Consider the following 16,151-nt stretch of genomic DNA (forward strand, 5'->3'; position numbering starts at 1 on the left):
TAATTCCCGTATTAATCAAATTGGTTGAAGTATATATTATAGAAGGCATTATGAGAAGATAAATTTCTTTAATCGTCTCCATGATTTTTTTTTAATGTTCGGAGCGATTTTAACTTATTTAATGTAGCTGTATAGTACTATGCTGCACTTTCATCGACCGATAATAATTCATTCAATTGATATAAATTTTTATATTCATATATTTTAATAATGGATCAATTAAACTAAAGTAAACAAAAAGCTTTCGCCTAATAGTAAAAATACTTTATTTAGAACAAAAAAAAACATCAAAAACAAAAGCTAATAGCTATAGCTATACAACCCTTCACAAATACAAAATATTTCTTACAAAAACTTGTTTCTTATCAGATTAATTTGTATGGCAGCTATATGCAATAGCAATCCGATCTTAACAGTGATGAAATAAAAAAGTTTTCCTTACATGAACTTGATGCTATTCGTTAACTCTGTATAGCAGCTATGCACTATAGTCGTCTGACCTGAACAATTTACTCAACAATCATAGTGTTGCTTTGGAAAATAATCCATGTTAAACTTTAAGACGTTATTTCGTCAACTAAAGAGTTTTTCATACAAGAACTTGAGCGACATATGAGCAGCTTCAGCAGAGAAATGGATGTAGGCAAAATTTCAGATCGATATCTCAAAAACTGAGTAATTAGTTTGGGTATATACAAACAGACGTACAGACGGACATGGCTATATCGTGTTACAAACTTCGTGGCAAACTTAATATACTCCGTTCAGGGCATAAATAAACGGTATTCATTTATTTTCTACAACTACTGAATTATAACGAACTTTTTTCCAAGTGAAGATCATTATATTTCTACCTCCTTTCTCAAGTATTTGGATTGCTTGTGGCCTCATCAAAACCAAATTGGAATTAATTTCACTCAGTCTAGTAAGCAATAAAAAAAAAGATAATTTATCCAAGCATATATTTCATAGTTTGAAAACAAAATAACCACAAACAAATTTCTTTTTCTATTTTAGCGTAAGTACTTAAAGGAAATTCTCTGCTCTTGATATCCTTTCCTCAATGAGTCTACTCATTTATGAGCCTTATTCAGATTTCAAATAATTAACTTATTGTAATAATGAAGTTTTAAGTTATTGTAGATTCTTAATTTAGTGGATTATCTAATTGTTTGCACTACTATGTATTTACTTTTAAGGATATATAGTTGATTATCTCAATTAAGGATCGTCGGGAACAACGAATATATTTAATGTCTGTCTGGAATTTTTTAGTGTAAAACCTGCTATTTTCCACACTAGTTTGTCACATATGAATTGGTATTCTCGTTTGAATACAATATTTAATGAAAACGAAAAAACTAATTTCTTTTAAGCTTTTGGCACATTTTTGTTTTTATGGCTAATTATGGTTAACTCTTTACTATTGTGATTCGAAATATGATATAAAGAAAATTTAAATACAAATAAATGTTTAATGATTTAAACGCTAAAGTAAATGGAAACCATTTTTTTTTTCTTTTTTTTATATTTTTCTCAAACTCAATTTTTTTTCTTTAAGTGAAAATGAAAATATATACGTACGTAGTCATGTATGCTATCTCTGCAAAGAGTTTTCATCCAAATTATTTTTTATGATTTTATGATATTCGTGTACGTAAAAACATAATGTTTTTCTATTGCTTTTCAAATTAGCGCATGTTCAACTGCAATCACTGCTGTGTACAATTCGGTCAGTTCTGTGAAACATGAAAAATGAATGCTCACTATGGAAACAAGAAAATCTTATGGTTACTTTAGATTGGCCATCACATCCACCGGACACCGATCCAATAGAGATAGTTTGGGCCAAGATATCAATAGAACATATAACGTCAACAAAAAATTTCATTCGGCTATTCCAACATACCAGGGTCGCTTCCAGAAAATTTAGTTGGAAGTTGCCATCGAAGATGGATGGCTATAATAGACAACGCGAGAGATTAGAGCAAGTATTGAATAAATGTCAGCTTTAATAAAACAATGTATTTTCCGTAATTTGAAAAATGTTCGCAACAAAAGCTACCTACAATTTGGAAAACGAAAATGTTAATTTTTGAACGCACTGTATATAAAAACGTATATATGCTGTTAAACGTTTTGCATAAAATTTATTTTCTAAATGACAATTTCAATGCTGATGGCAGCGATATTGATATATCGGTGATTAAAAATGCATATGCAAACATGCATGCTGTCAATTCTCGGCGCTCATTCAGCTCAGCTTAGCTCAGCCTGTTGCAAAAGAGTCTAAAACCATGCGTGGTTGTGTGACACGCATATTCGTTCGTGCGTGTTCATGTACGAATGCGATAAGCAAACAAATTTTCAAGTCCAACCAAACAACCAAATCAATGCAGAGACCACAAATGGAGTTATAGGAATCATTGTCTGTGTATCTGTATCAAATGCAAACAAAACAACATTAACTTTCAAATATATGTATTTGATACAAAGATACATATGTATATTACGTATTCAAACTGTCTGAAATTGTTTGCTGTGCTACATTTAACATGGCTGCCATTTTGGCTCAAAGTATCATCTTCATCCAATATTGCTGGCAATTCGGCGTCTTCAGACTTTTTTTGGTGGTCTTCACATTCTTTATTTCTTTTATCAAAATCATTATCTCTGAACCGTTGAAATCATCTTTTGCATGTTGCTTCTGATAGAGCATGCTCATCGTATGCCTCGACAAGCATTCGATGCGATTCTGCATCACTTTGCTTCAATTGGAAACAATATATTAATGCTTTCCGCAAATCATCACTTTCCGGTACAAAATTTGACATTTTCAACACAATGAAAACATATGAGTTGTTTGTTCAATGACTGTAAGGTTATTGAATATGTTTGACAGATGTCATGCCACCCAAATAGAAAAAAATTTAGGCTCGTTCACAAGAAATGTTCCATACCAATACATTTTTATCTTAACGATCACTTCATATACAAGTTTATACATTTTATAGGGTGTCCGATTTTCCTATTGAGTGTTACAAACTTAAACCTAACCGAATATACCCTATTCAGAGTATAATTTTTGTTGTACTGTTATGCTGTCATTATTCTCATATGACTTGCACGATTTGGTATATGAATTCTTCAGACAAAAAAAAGTTCTATTTCGTCAGTCGAAGAGAAACAAAAGATTGTGTTCAGAACCCAGGTCAGTTTCGAACCAGACGTCGATATTAACCGACCTTTTCGGGTACTAGGTTACTTGTTCCTGCAAAATGTTCGACACTCATAAACTTTTATGAGAATTAAGAGTTAGCGCTTTTACTCTAGACTATGATATATTCTTATTTTTAATAGTTTATTAGAAAGACTTCGGTTTAGTATTTCCAAATAAGAAGAATTACCATGAGCACCTAAGTTGCATCGATTTAATGAACAAAAGCTGAAAAATTAACCCTATAGGTGTGCATTCCAAACAAATCGGACCGTTAACGGTTCCTACAACTGTGCTACTATTTTCCGCCTACGTACTACATACATCAGTGTCTGGTAAGTAAAGCCACAAACACTTAACTCAATTTGTAAATGCCACCTGCACCTAACCTCCTATAATGGCATTTTCTTGCCTCCTTGGTATCAACATAAGTGTAGCAAACTCAAACTCAATGGGCTGTGCAACCTTGTCATTACCGTCAGCGCTGTCACACTCACCTCTCACACTATAATTTCATTCTTTTTGTACCTGATTCCCTGACTCAACAGTGTCATCATCAGCAACATCGTCTTCAACAGCAGAATCATCGTTGAAGTCAATGTAATCTGCAAACCCCTACGCTTTCAATGAACCGGAAAAGAAGCGGGGCAGAAAGAAGTACTAAAAATCATGACATTGGTGAAACGGGAAAACTGAGGAAGTCGGCTGAGCAGAGCTTTTACTGTTTCATATGCATTTGCAATTTCTCAACCGTGGTAGTAATTACATCTTCTTGGTTTCAGTTTAATAGCAAAAACACATTTTAGATTTAATTTTTTTCAAAGAAAACTTTTTTTCTGACTATTGCTTACATACAGAGAAAGAGTTGTAAGTGAGTATCCTTTCCGTTTGGTGTTTGTTGTTAAGCTCGTGTAACATGTTGTATAAGGTAAACTAGTTTTGTTGAAATGTCTCATCCAAAGTCCTTTCATATATATAGTGTTACTTTTCAGAAGTGATAAATAAAAAAATAATGCTAAAACCTTAGAAAATGTTACGATAAAAATATAGCCGATTTTTTCAAAGATTTAAATGTATGAGCGTGGCGTCAACCAATTCCAGGCTTCTCAAACTTCCTGGAAATAGTTTATAAAAACTGTGGTATGTTGCCTAAGAAATAAAAAATGTGAAATATATAACGGTATCAAAAATGGGGTAGATCGGTACGAAACTACGCCAACTTCGGTTCACAGGTTAAGCTGACTGATCTTGTTCCATTTTACTGCGTCGCATTTAGATTCGACTTTTAATAAGATCGAAGCAATAAGTCATATATCTGAATAACATTTCGTACAATATTTGGTGTTCAATATAAAACACTGCTCACAAACCCTGAATTTGACAAAAATTAGTTTCTTCAACTAGAATTGATTTTCGTGGAGTTTATAGAAAATGAATTCTGTAAAGTCAACAATGACACAATAAGCCGATTCATGAGAACGTTACAAACTTTTTTAAAGTAGTCATCTATTTATTTTAATGATGTTAACACTAAACACGAGAAGAAAATTGTCATTGAAAAAAAATCATATTGGAGAGATGACAAAGGCCACAAGGATCAGTTCAATACATTTTTTCATGTCGTGTCTAAGCTTTTCTAATACCTATAGACTTGAAGCTCCTTCATGAGTAGATCTCGTAAAAAAGCGGCATGCCAAGGGATAATAGTAGTGATGGAAAGAAGCTTAATATATATATGAAAACTTAACCGTCCAACTGTTGACTTAACGGTTCGCCAAAATCCAGAATAAATTCGTTCAAAACTCGACGCCTAACAATTCCTTCGAAGCAGCGCGGTTTATGGGCCGACATTTCAAGGCTTTCCCGGAACGTTAATATACTCTTACTTTCAAGTAAGAAAGGACAAATGTTTAAACAAGCATCAGAAGAAACAATTACTAAAATTTCAAAATATCAATAATTATTCTGAATTATGATTTAGTTACAAACTTTGATGAAAAATTAAAAGAAGAACAATAACAATAAAGCCTAATGCCACATCAAAAGAAAAATCTGAAGCCATTGGCTAAAACGATTGCGACTGCATAATAGGTTAAACTAGCAACAATGATGGTCAGTCCCTTATGATTTTGTAGGCAATCAGTCGATCGAAACCAAAAAAATAAATTCCTTGCAGGAATTGAAGGTTATTTTGGTTCAAAGTAAAAATCTGAATTAACATTTAGCATGCACTAAATATACCCTTCAAGTCCAGCTAAGCTGATTGTAAAATCAGTAGCAGTAAGCACTCCTGGACTTCGTCCGAACTTAGCTCTACCTTTTTTGTTTTCGTACAACACATATAATGCTTTACATGGTTTCTTTTGAACATCCTGCATGTGTTGCAAGTTGCACTGTTGCACAACGTCGCAGCTTTATTGAGTTTGTTCCCTGCAATTTCCTGTTTGCTCGTGCGACTTTTAGACCATTTGTTCAAACGCAGTTGGAGTTACAAATACAAGGGTGTAATTACATGAATGTGTCTGTTACTAGGCCTGCAACTTGCACGGGAATTGCAAGTGAGATTTGTAAAAGATGCACTTGAACCCATTGCGGTTTATTACATAGCATGTGTCTCTAACAAATGTGAGCTATGAGTCTTTATAATGGGTGTTGATTTTTGACTTGTCGTTTTCAATGAATTAATACTTTTTTCGGAGTTAGTCTTCTTCTCTCGGCTGGAATTTATTCAAACCACCATAAGCTGTCAGTTCCCCAAAGCCATTTTTAAAATATAATGGCAAAACCTTACCTTTATAATAAAGTTAAGTCTTCATCATAAAAATATATTATATGCGTTTTATTTCTTCTTGAAAACCGAATGTGTGAAAAAGATACCCTTTTTCAATTCGTTGCCACCAACCCCTGTCAATCAAACACCATCGCCGCTAACAAACACTCATCCGGGCATTTTTCCAATTCAACAAACAAGTAACCAAACGCAAGGCGGAGCCAGAGCAAAGACAAACCCTTGCCAATTCCGGCAACTGTTTGCTTGGGGTTTGTAAAAGGCATAAGCGGCGACTGCAGCGCCTACATAGCTGTTAAGATTATAAAGAGCTCTGCGAAAGTGTGCTGCTGGTAAGGTAGATTTTCTAAAGAGCCAAGACAAACTGCCTGAGACGTTGTGAGCGGGGCTGCTGCTAATACTTGTAACCCAAGCGACAGTAAAGCAAAGCATATAAAAGGGTTTTAAGTAAACCGTTGAAAGCAGCGAAGGAAGTAAAAAAATGTATAAATAGAAAAGAATATTTGTGAAAGAAATAAAGAAAGATAATATCTAGCTGGCTTGGGCATGATTGCTGTCTGGTTTTTAAGCTTTTAGCCGCAGTGTTACTGGAAGGATTGTAACAGCTGTCCGGCTTGAAGTGCTCTTTCGGTTATCTACAGTTAGCATCAGCAATCATCGCATTTAACGATAATTTCTCTGACTGACAAATAAATACTTTGAATGCTAAGAATTTTATCAAAAATTTGCCATCTTATAACTTTAAATGCACACATATTAACAATGTGACAAATTGATATGTCAGCCGGTGCTGCATATTTTTTTAATACCTACTTCGCTTTATTTATTTATTATTTGTGTTATTCTTTCAGACGCTTCCAACTACTTTGACACACAAGGGCCTAATTTCTCGCATGAGCCGCCATCGCGCATCGAATTCACCAACAATGCCGGCAGCATTGCCGATTGCATAGCGCACGGCAACCCGCCGCCGAACGTCGAATGGCTTGATAAGGACAATAATCCCATCACCTCGATATCAAAGGTAAGATTTATTCTGTCTCAAACTTTGATAACAACTGCAGTTTGGCATGAAAACCCCTAATGCAAACCTCTTTTATTTTGCAACTTAATTATTTTTAGTTCTCTTTTTCCGCAATAGCAGCTTTCTTTTGACTGTTGAAGTTGTTTACGATATTTCCGCAAAATTGAAGCTTTCTTAAAAACACTTTGTGCGAAATGTTAGAAAACCTTTTAACTTTTTAGCTTAGGTTGAAAAACTGAGCAGACATCAATCCCTAAATAAGCTTAAAGTACTAAATAATAAATCAATATTATAATATATTTAGATATATTTAATAGAGGCCAAATCCTTTTCTGATAATAATTAGACCTGTTTCTAAAAATGGCTATAATCGATTTAACATATTTCCTCATATATGAAATGTAATGATTTTAGAACTTCTGCTGGACTTTATTTTATTTTCATAAAGAAATCATCTAATCTCTTCGGTGTTAGTCTCGATCAAGTGAATGTTTTTAATTTGTAGTCCATTATATACTTGTATGTACATATTTCCATAAATTGACATCCAAAATTTGATGAGGTTTGAAATAAAAGACATATTAAATATTTTTGCGAGTTTGGTGTTTAGTTTAGTGGATGGATCGAAGTTAAGAGGAAGGTAGCATTAGGTGTCATGTCTCCTTGGAAGTGGTGTGCATTCACTCCGACAGCCGAGTGGATATACTGGATTTAAGTTCTCTGACTGTCCACTCAAAACTAGTCAAAGAGTGTATGACTTTCTTAACAATAGCTGCTTCCATATTAGTAAAGGAGTGTTAGCAATAGCATCAAGGTGAGCTCGGAAAGCGCTGACAAACAACCAGAACGTGTGCGATTGCGAGTTCTTTCTGGCTCAGAGTGAACCCTAAGAGGTCCACCAAATTACTCGCTCTTTGCGAAGTCAATCTCGCTGCAATTGTAGATGTTCCAAAGGTTCACACGCGATGCGACTAAATATTTTGTCGGACGCTCTTTTCCAGAGCTGTATGGAGGAAAGCGATTTGGAATCATCTTGTCACTTTCTTCTCTATTGCCAGGCTTGTGGAAGAAATACATCTTAATGTCTTTGCAGCTTATTAATATTATATATAACTGTGGTCTTGCTTTAAAGGTTATGCACCGTGCGTTAAATTGCGAGATTGCATGGCTATAATAAAACTCTCTTGCTGGAGCAAGCAGTAACACTAAACCGGAAACACGAGCCACAACTCGAACAATGCATCTTACAGTAACAAAAAGCTAAACAACTGCCACCAGCATGGAAAATCAAATACAGAATAGCAGCAACAAAATTACAAAAAAAAAGCAACAAACACTTACGGCGACCTGAAGGAAGGACACGGGCGCGGCCAGCGTCAGTTTCGAACAAATTCAATCAATAACCACTTGAACCAAACTTCCGGCATTGGCGGCTGGGCTGAGTTATTTCGATATGGCAACGACAGTAGAGGTTGTCGATTGGCGGGTGGAATCGTACGAGTGTAAAATATAACAGTGAGAAGGGCGGGCGCAGTTGGGAAGAAGACAAATAAGGGTGTTGTTGGTCAGAAAGATTTACGGGCGGTCAGACAATGTAGCAGCTTCGCATTTTATTTCGCACAACAAATACTTTAGGAACGTCGAGTACAATGCAGCAACGAGCAACGAGTGAAGTCAATGCTCGACTACTATTGCAATGGGTACAAAAATGTGGCAATGGCAATGCAACCAGCAGTGGCAGGTCTCGGAGGTCGTTGCCTGTGTGGGAGTCCTTGAAACTATAGATATTATATATGTGTGTGTGTCTGCGTATATTTCAAGCTTGCGACTGTTTTTGTTCTCTTACTGGGAGCCATCTCACCTCTTTGATGCACTTCTCATTAATGTCTGTCATGATTTTCTATATCCCAGTACTTTTAGTGCCAATAGCCGATTATTTGTTGCAATATTTTAGAGTTCAAGTAAGAAAATAACTGCTGGTATCTCTCAAGTGCCGTAACAACGCGTCTTTCCCCGCTTACAAAAGAAACACGTTATTACACTTACATTTCGCAATGGTTTCGGAAAGCAGAAAAATCAGACATTTTTGAGATAAAAAACTGTGAAAACTTATTTTCAATTTTCATTACATTAAACTGCTTTTTCAATATATTTACATTTTTACATTTCTCCTTCTACTCCCTGTTAATCTATTCAACTTTCCTTTGCAGGTCCGTCATATACTTGCCAACGGTTCACTTTATTTTCCACCCTTCGAGGCGGAAGAGTTCCGCCAAGATGTCCATTGGTCCGTGTATCATTGTGTAGCCAGCAATGCTGTGGGTACAATTGTTTCTCGTGATGTTGTGGTCAAAGCAGGTAAGTACGGCGATAAGTTGAAACTAGAAATGTGACAATCACAATCGTTCTCATTAAATGTGTATGCACAGCAATTCACAGCAATTTAACCATTTATCAATTCAATGCAATGTACTTGAGTTGTATATAAATGAGTATCGAACATTTTTATTACTCGCAAATTATTTGCCCCATTCCCTGGTTATATGAGGATTCTATTAGAGGAAAATATGAATTTCAAACATATACAATAATGCCTACATTTATGCGAAATTTTAATTTATTTAAAGTAACAAAATATTGCCTATATTTGGCAATTTATAAATACTTTTCGTTTATTGAGTGACATAATAGAGTTCTCTCTGTCTTTTCCCTTATGTCCTACCCTTAGATTGGGTATGCTTACATAATTAGACTGAATATGGAACGGTTAAAAATGTAGATAAGTTACCAAGAACTCCTGAGTAAGAATTAAAAAGACCGTCGCATATCGACAAGGCAATTTGAGTCTGGCATATATTTATTGAAACGGCTAATATCGATTCCACTAAGTTCCATATCGCCCAGTAAACATGTCCCTCGCAAAGGGTATGTTCCAAGTCCAATCTTCTTGAAACTATTGTATAGACCATGGAGGCTGAGAGTAGAGTAAAAAGATAGGTGAGGTAAGAAAGGTTGTTGCTATCGGCAACAAAGAGTTTTTTAACCTGCGGAAGCAAAATTTCTCTGTAAGGTTACTGCTATCAGAATCTAATTACGCAGTGATATAAAAACATTATCATCACTGACAGCAGTATTCTATTATATTATACATATGTTAGGTTGGCTTTGGGTAGAGAAATCTTGTTTAAAACCTTGTGTATACATATATATGAGTCGAGAAACACTGAAACGGGACCGTCTATATAATTATATGCAAAACTCTGAATGGAGAAGAGGTTTAGTAGGGGACGAGAATATGATCAATCTATACTATATATCTATACCGACGGGTCCAAATGGACTGCGGCTAGGGACGGGGTATACTTCGAGAATTTTGATATCTTTCTCTCTGTCCGTCTACTAAAGTCAGCTATCACCTCGGCATAGAGAAGGACTGTGAAGTTTTACAAGTACAAGTTACCAATTCACAGATAGCCAGGCGGCATTTGTAGTCTTGTCGTACCCAAAATCTCTTTCCAGCGTGGTCAACAAATTTAGGAAGGCTTTAAGCTCCATGGCAGGTCAACTTCACTTGTTCATATTTTGGGTCCCCGGTCATAGGAAAATTTTTGGCACGAAAAAGACGTAGCATTTCTAAACTCTATAATACAGTTCTCGCTAGGAACGATCAAGGGGAGGTCAATACATAAGTTGAACATATAGTTTAGATAGCGAAGCAGATATGGCCAATATATGACAAGACAAGAGCTAAGGACTTATTAAATAGGTCCAGGAACAGTATGTACAGACGTACAGCTACCATAAGGGGGCATGTGTCATTTGGAGAAAATACCTTAAAAATGGGAATGCCCTGTAACAATATTTGCCGCAGCTGCAAGCTCGAAGGGAGTATGGAAGGCTACATACTTCCTCTGTACCAGTACCCAGCACTATCAGAAACCCGACATATAACTTTTGGACTCCATTGGGTATGAAGAAAGAAGAGAAGAAATCTATCTACAAAAAATATAACCGAGGACACCAAATGATTTGAACACAACGAAGAAACGAGATAGTAAGATTTAGAGGTCTTACAATAGTGTATCGAAATGCCACCTATATACCTAAAGGTAGTCCACGCTATCTCCAAACGCAAGTCTGTGTAAAAATTAATTTTTTATCGATTTTATCGGTATTTTTAACTTCAATTTTACTATCGTCAAAAAGAAAATAAAACTTAAAATTTCATTAACCTTACACAATCCTCGTCTATTTTATTGAACACTAGTGTAAATCCAACACATTTTTACTTTATTTTGTATGGACATATGTCCATACGAGTATACAAATTGGGCGTTTGCCTGCAGCTGCTCGACCATTAACAATGCACGAGTATTTTGGGTCAAAGTGTTTGTTAAATTAAAAAGAAAATTTTTAACCAAAATTTATGTGTGCGCTATAAAAATACTTCCACTGATCCCAGGCAAAACGTGTTATAAGCTTTTGTGTAAAGCTTTGCATGCCAAATGCTGAGAAATTTGGAGAGGAAATGAACAAAAAATTTTATGGCTATCATGAAAGGGTTTCTGGTGTTTATTCGGAAATTTACATTTCCTTGCCGCATCTTTATTGAGTGAAATTTGCCAAGAGCCCACCTAAGATGATGTTGTGCAAATAAATTTGAAAGCTACGAATATTTAAAGGAAATAGATATGTGTGTACGTATGTAAGCAAAGCTTTGAAGTTGGTTGAGAGGCCTCTTTGAAAATTTTAAAAATATGTAAATATGGCCTAACGGAGTATTTTTAATTGGGTATGCTTTGACCTAACTATATATGTATGTGTATATATAAATCATTAAGCTTTGTGGGGAAAAATTATAAGAGCCAAGAAATGGTCAAAGTAAACAAATGAAAGCATTCCGTTAGATGCCTGCTACAAACGGAGTAGGCGTCAGATAAGATATTATGCTCCCTTAATTTGTATGTAAACGTACTAGCTGTACAGAGCATCGTCAGTTTTTCCTGTGTTTTCACTCAAACAATATTAACCAATGAATATAGGCCTAGAACCAATGAATATAGGCCTTTTGTTACTACACTTTAGTCACCTTTTAGGTCTTGAAATATCTGGAAGAACTATAATTTTATCGGATCCACATCTGTAATAAAATCTCTACTAACACTGTTTATCTATAAAATATCTCAAAATATATGTATAATATATATTGTATAAATAGCGAAACCATGAAGCAGTAGCAGCATCAACATAGGAACCAAGAGTTGTGCGCAACAATATGGTAATTGTAACAGCTTTTGCAAAACTGTGTTAAGGCTGAGTGGGAAAGAACGCCCCAAACCGGTTAAACGTCTAAAGTAATATTTTCATTGACCTTTTTGAAATAACAAATGAACACATATGTATAAGTAATATAAAGACAAACGCAAAACTACACATATATAAAGTAGCTACATACATACATAATAAATGGCACGCTGGCAATGCATAGCGCACAAGTTACTCACTCTACAGCAAGAGAACGCGCACAAGTAACGTAGCATATACTTAGGCAGTTAAGCCGAATGCTACATTTGAACCCATTTTAAATGGCTCAAGTGCTCTCTGTTGTTGCTGTTATTATTTTGTGTATGCCTCGCATTCCAACGCCAACTTTTCTACTTTTTTGTTGTTTATTGACTATTTTACGTTTTATTGTTTGTTGGTTTTCTTACCATAAACACGAAGCCCTCGAACTCCTTCCTTCGTTCGTTGCCGCAATTTTTTCTTTTTTGTTACGTTTTTGTTGTTGTAGTTGGAATGTTATAACTGTTGGGTTTATGCTGCTTTGAAACTGCCGAATTTCAGCATACATAAAACCAACGGCAGCATGGCAAGCACCTCGTAAAAACAACAACTAGGCAAGCGACCGTCCAACCTCAAACCGATTGAATGCTTAGCGCGCTTTTTAAGTATGAGAATTTTTCCCTTCCCTTTTTAAGAATGTTTAATCCAAGTTCTGCTCTTTTTTATTCTCGTCTCACTAACGCGTGCAGAAATATTCAATAATGTTGCAACTTTACATATCTACGTTCGTTGTTTTAAGAATTAGGGTGGTGTTTTTTGGCATCGCACATTTACCGAATGCCAATTGTCAAAATCATCTGAAAGAATACGAGGCAGAATTTATGTTTGTCTTCGACTACGGTTTTTATCAGATTCTAAGCGAGTCGATGCTTCGATGTCATCTTGCGTTCTGGCGTTGGGCCTTTGGACCTCCAATTAGCTCAGCCTGCGCTGGTCAACAACTAGAAGTAGTGCTACTGCAAGATCCTTCTGACCTTGAGTGAACCGTAAGGGGTCCTCCGAATGATTTGCTCTTAGCAAGTCCATCTCTCCGCAACTGTAGGTGTTCTGACTGGTCACTGTTAATACAAGTATATTAAAATGCGGTGCGACTAAATATTTTGTCAGGCGCTCTTTGCTAAAGTTTTATGGAGAAAGGCGAGGTGAAATTATCTTATCACTTTCACCTCTTTTGCTTTTGCTAAACTGCGATTTGTTATATCTCACTAGACACACCTTTGGCGAACTAGCCGAAGTAGCTGGGATTGATATTAACTGACCTAATAAATTTGTGATAAGCTAAAAACGCTTCAACGATCTGGTGATCTACTTTTTGGCGAGATCCATTGATTTTGGATCAACCCTACGATCTAACCTAACTTTGACTTAGGTCGAAAACCCTCGATAATATCCCTTCAGTCAACTGAGAGAACTAATGGGAATCGAATTAGCACGCACTTATAGATTTGGGAAAATTTCCAAGGGGTTGTCGCTTTATAAGTTTTTTGATCAATACATAGGAGTTTCTGATATCACAAAAAGTGGTCTAAATACAACTGAATTCTTCGATGACTGCTGTGTGATTAGATTGTAACCGATCGAAGCGCTACGAGTATTATCTCCATCTGGTTTAATACTGTCATAAATCAACAATTAAATAATAGTTACATAGTTGTAATTCTAACCACCACCCTAATAAATTTATATAATCACGAACAGGTTGCTTACTGGTTTATGCGTCCGTTTTGCTTGTTTTTCTCTGCGAGTGTTTAAAACTTTCACCATTTATTCGTGTGCATAATTGAAAAGAATTTAGCAACTTTGACACAGTGTAATCATATATTAATGAGGGTTTCATGGTGTATTTTAATGTTGGTTAGCCAATTTGGGTAGATTCGGGTTTGTTTAAAGGCGACCTTTTATCCAAAACCGCGGCGAGCATTCAGTCAAGTCGCTTTTCACGAGCTCAAATAAATCTCGTAAATACTTGTACACAAGGCTATATAATATAATAAATAAAAAGGAATATATAGTAGTATATGCATACATACATATAAACCATTTTATGTATATAGTTATTGTCTTTTAAGTAGTTCTTGTCAAATTCTATAAAATCGTTAAGCCTCAAGAGCTTTAGCAAAAAACATTTATCATATTAAAAGGGTTGCAGTTTCGATGAAAAATTTTAGGCTCGAAGCATACTTTTATGATACGTTTGAAGTTTGAACTTCGATTTAGTTTGGAAATTCGAAATTTTTTTCGAAAGGCGGGTTTTTATTTCTTTGAAGTTTTGAGGAAGACAAAATTTTCTCATTTTAGTATTTCCTACGCAAATTGGAAATTTCTTTATTAAAGTAGTTTTGAACTGTAAGTCTGAGTTAAATCCGATTATACCGATAGAATTATATAATTTCGAAATTGTTTTGAGCGCTAGGGATCAATTTATATTGCAGCGGGACATCTTGACGGTTCAAGAACTATAAACCTATATATTAATTCACCTTTTTGACCATCTGGAAAAGACTCTTCGTGTCGCTGCCAAGTTGCATGTACTAAACAGCAATATTATATTCTCCCCTCTCTATGCTTAAGTTCTATTTTCTTGTCAAAATATTTACATGCAAAGATAATAATAAGTTAAATAGTAAAAACTGCAACTTAGTTAAGTGGCATATCTACTGGCTATTCTATCCCTATTCGATTATGTAAGTTTTTAATTTTTAGATCGGTTGTTTTGACTATTCGGTACTCTTTAAAGTATGGCGAATCAAGGACTTATCTTTTATGTTAAGCTGCGGAATGAATTTCTTAGGGATTTGAATGATTGAAAGAAAAGTTGTATTTTTTCAGAAATGAAGGCTGGGATACAATAACTGATAATGGGGACAATCATGAATTAAACAAATAGTTAGCATATGTGATCATCTTACGTCCTAAATCATATTGATAATGGAAGAAGTATAATGATGAGTATATCACGTATTCGAAACTAAGTTGCGAGTTGATTTCGCAATAATTTTCTATATATCTGCGTCTATCTATACTTTTCAAAGAAATCATGTATAAAGATTTATATCGATGCCACATAGAAAAGATGATATATTTGGCCTACATTCCTATAAGAATCTACAATTAAACAAGAAGCTTTTATCAATATTCTTTTAGATTAAAGTTTATTTCTGATAAACAAGTTGACCTTACCGGTTCACTTTATAATTGATGCTTAAGATAATTAAAGATACATCATTTTACGCCATTTCAAGAGTAGTCGTCACAGCTATGTCACAGTTAAACGAAAATAATCATGTTTATATTTTCCAAACTTTTCAAATATCATTAAAATTTTATAGTTTACTGAGACATGGGATGCTAAAACGCTCAAATTAAGGTGCCGCTGCATAAACTCAACAAAAACAACAAGCATCCTGAAGAACCACTTAAACAACTCTCCACACATTTATAAACGGTAATCAGAAACTTGGAAATTACTCAAATTTGACTGATGGAAAATTGCTGAGGATGTCACTAATATACTCTCACATTTCAAAATACATTCACATACACTCATACACATATATAGGAAATGTCTTCAGCCACTGCGTATACGCAACACGCAATTTGTATGCCTAAAAATCATGCAGAGGGAAAACTGCGGGCTGATAACGGCGAATGCCAAATTGAAAATTGAGCTGGCGTGGGTAGGAAAAACAGAAAATGTATGCCTGTACGTAGGCGAGTTGCGTTAAAGCCTTACAGATGCAACCCACACAATTACACGCAGGGAAGCTTTCATGCAATAC

At 35.2% G+C, this 16,151-nt stretch overlaps 1 protein-coding gene across 1 annotated transcript in view; it reads left to right on the forward strand.

Moving 5' to 3' along the window:
• The window catches only part of LOC106616385 (cell adhesion molecule Dscam2-like), a 103,818-nt gene that overhangs the window by 14,791 nt on the left and 72,876 nt on the right, over window positions 1-16,151 (forward strand). The window contains 2 exon segments of the mRNA XM_036361997.2: window positions 6,857-7,029; window positions 9,240-9,387. Coding sequence (XP_036217890.2) covers window positions 6,857-7,029; window positions 9,240-9,387 — 321 coding nt within the window.

This window comes from Bactrocera oleae, chromosome 3 (genome assembly GCF_042242935.1).
Source record: "Bactrocera oleae isolate idBacOlea1 chromosome 3, idBacOlea1, whole genome shotgun sequence".
In the NCBI taxonomy this organism is placed as follows: Eukaryota; Metazoa; Arthropoda; class Insecta; order Diptera; family Tephritidae; genus Bactrocera; species Bactrocera oleae.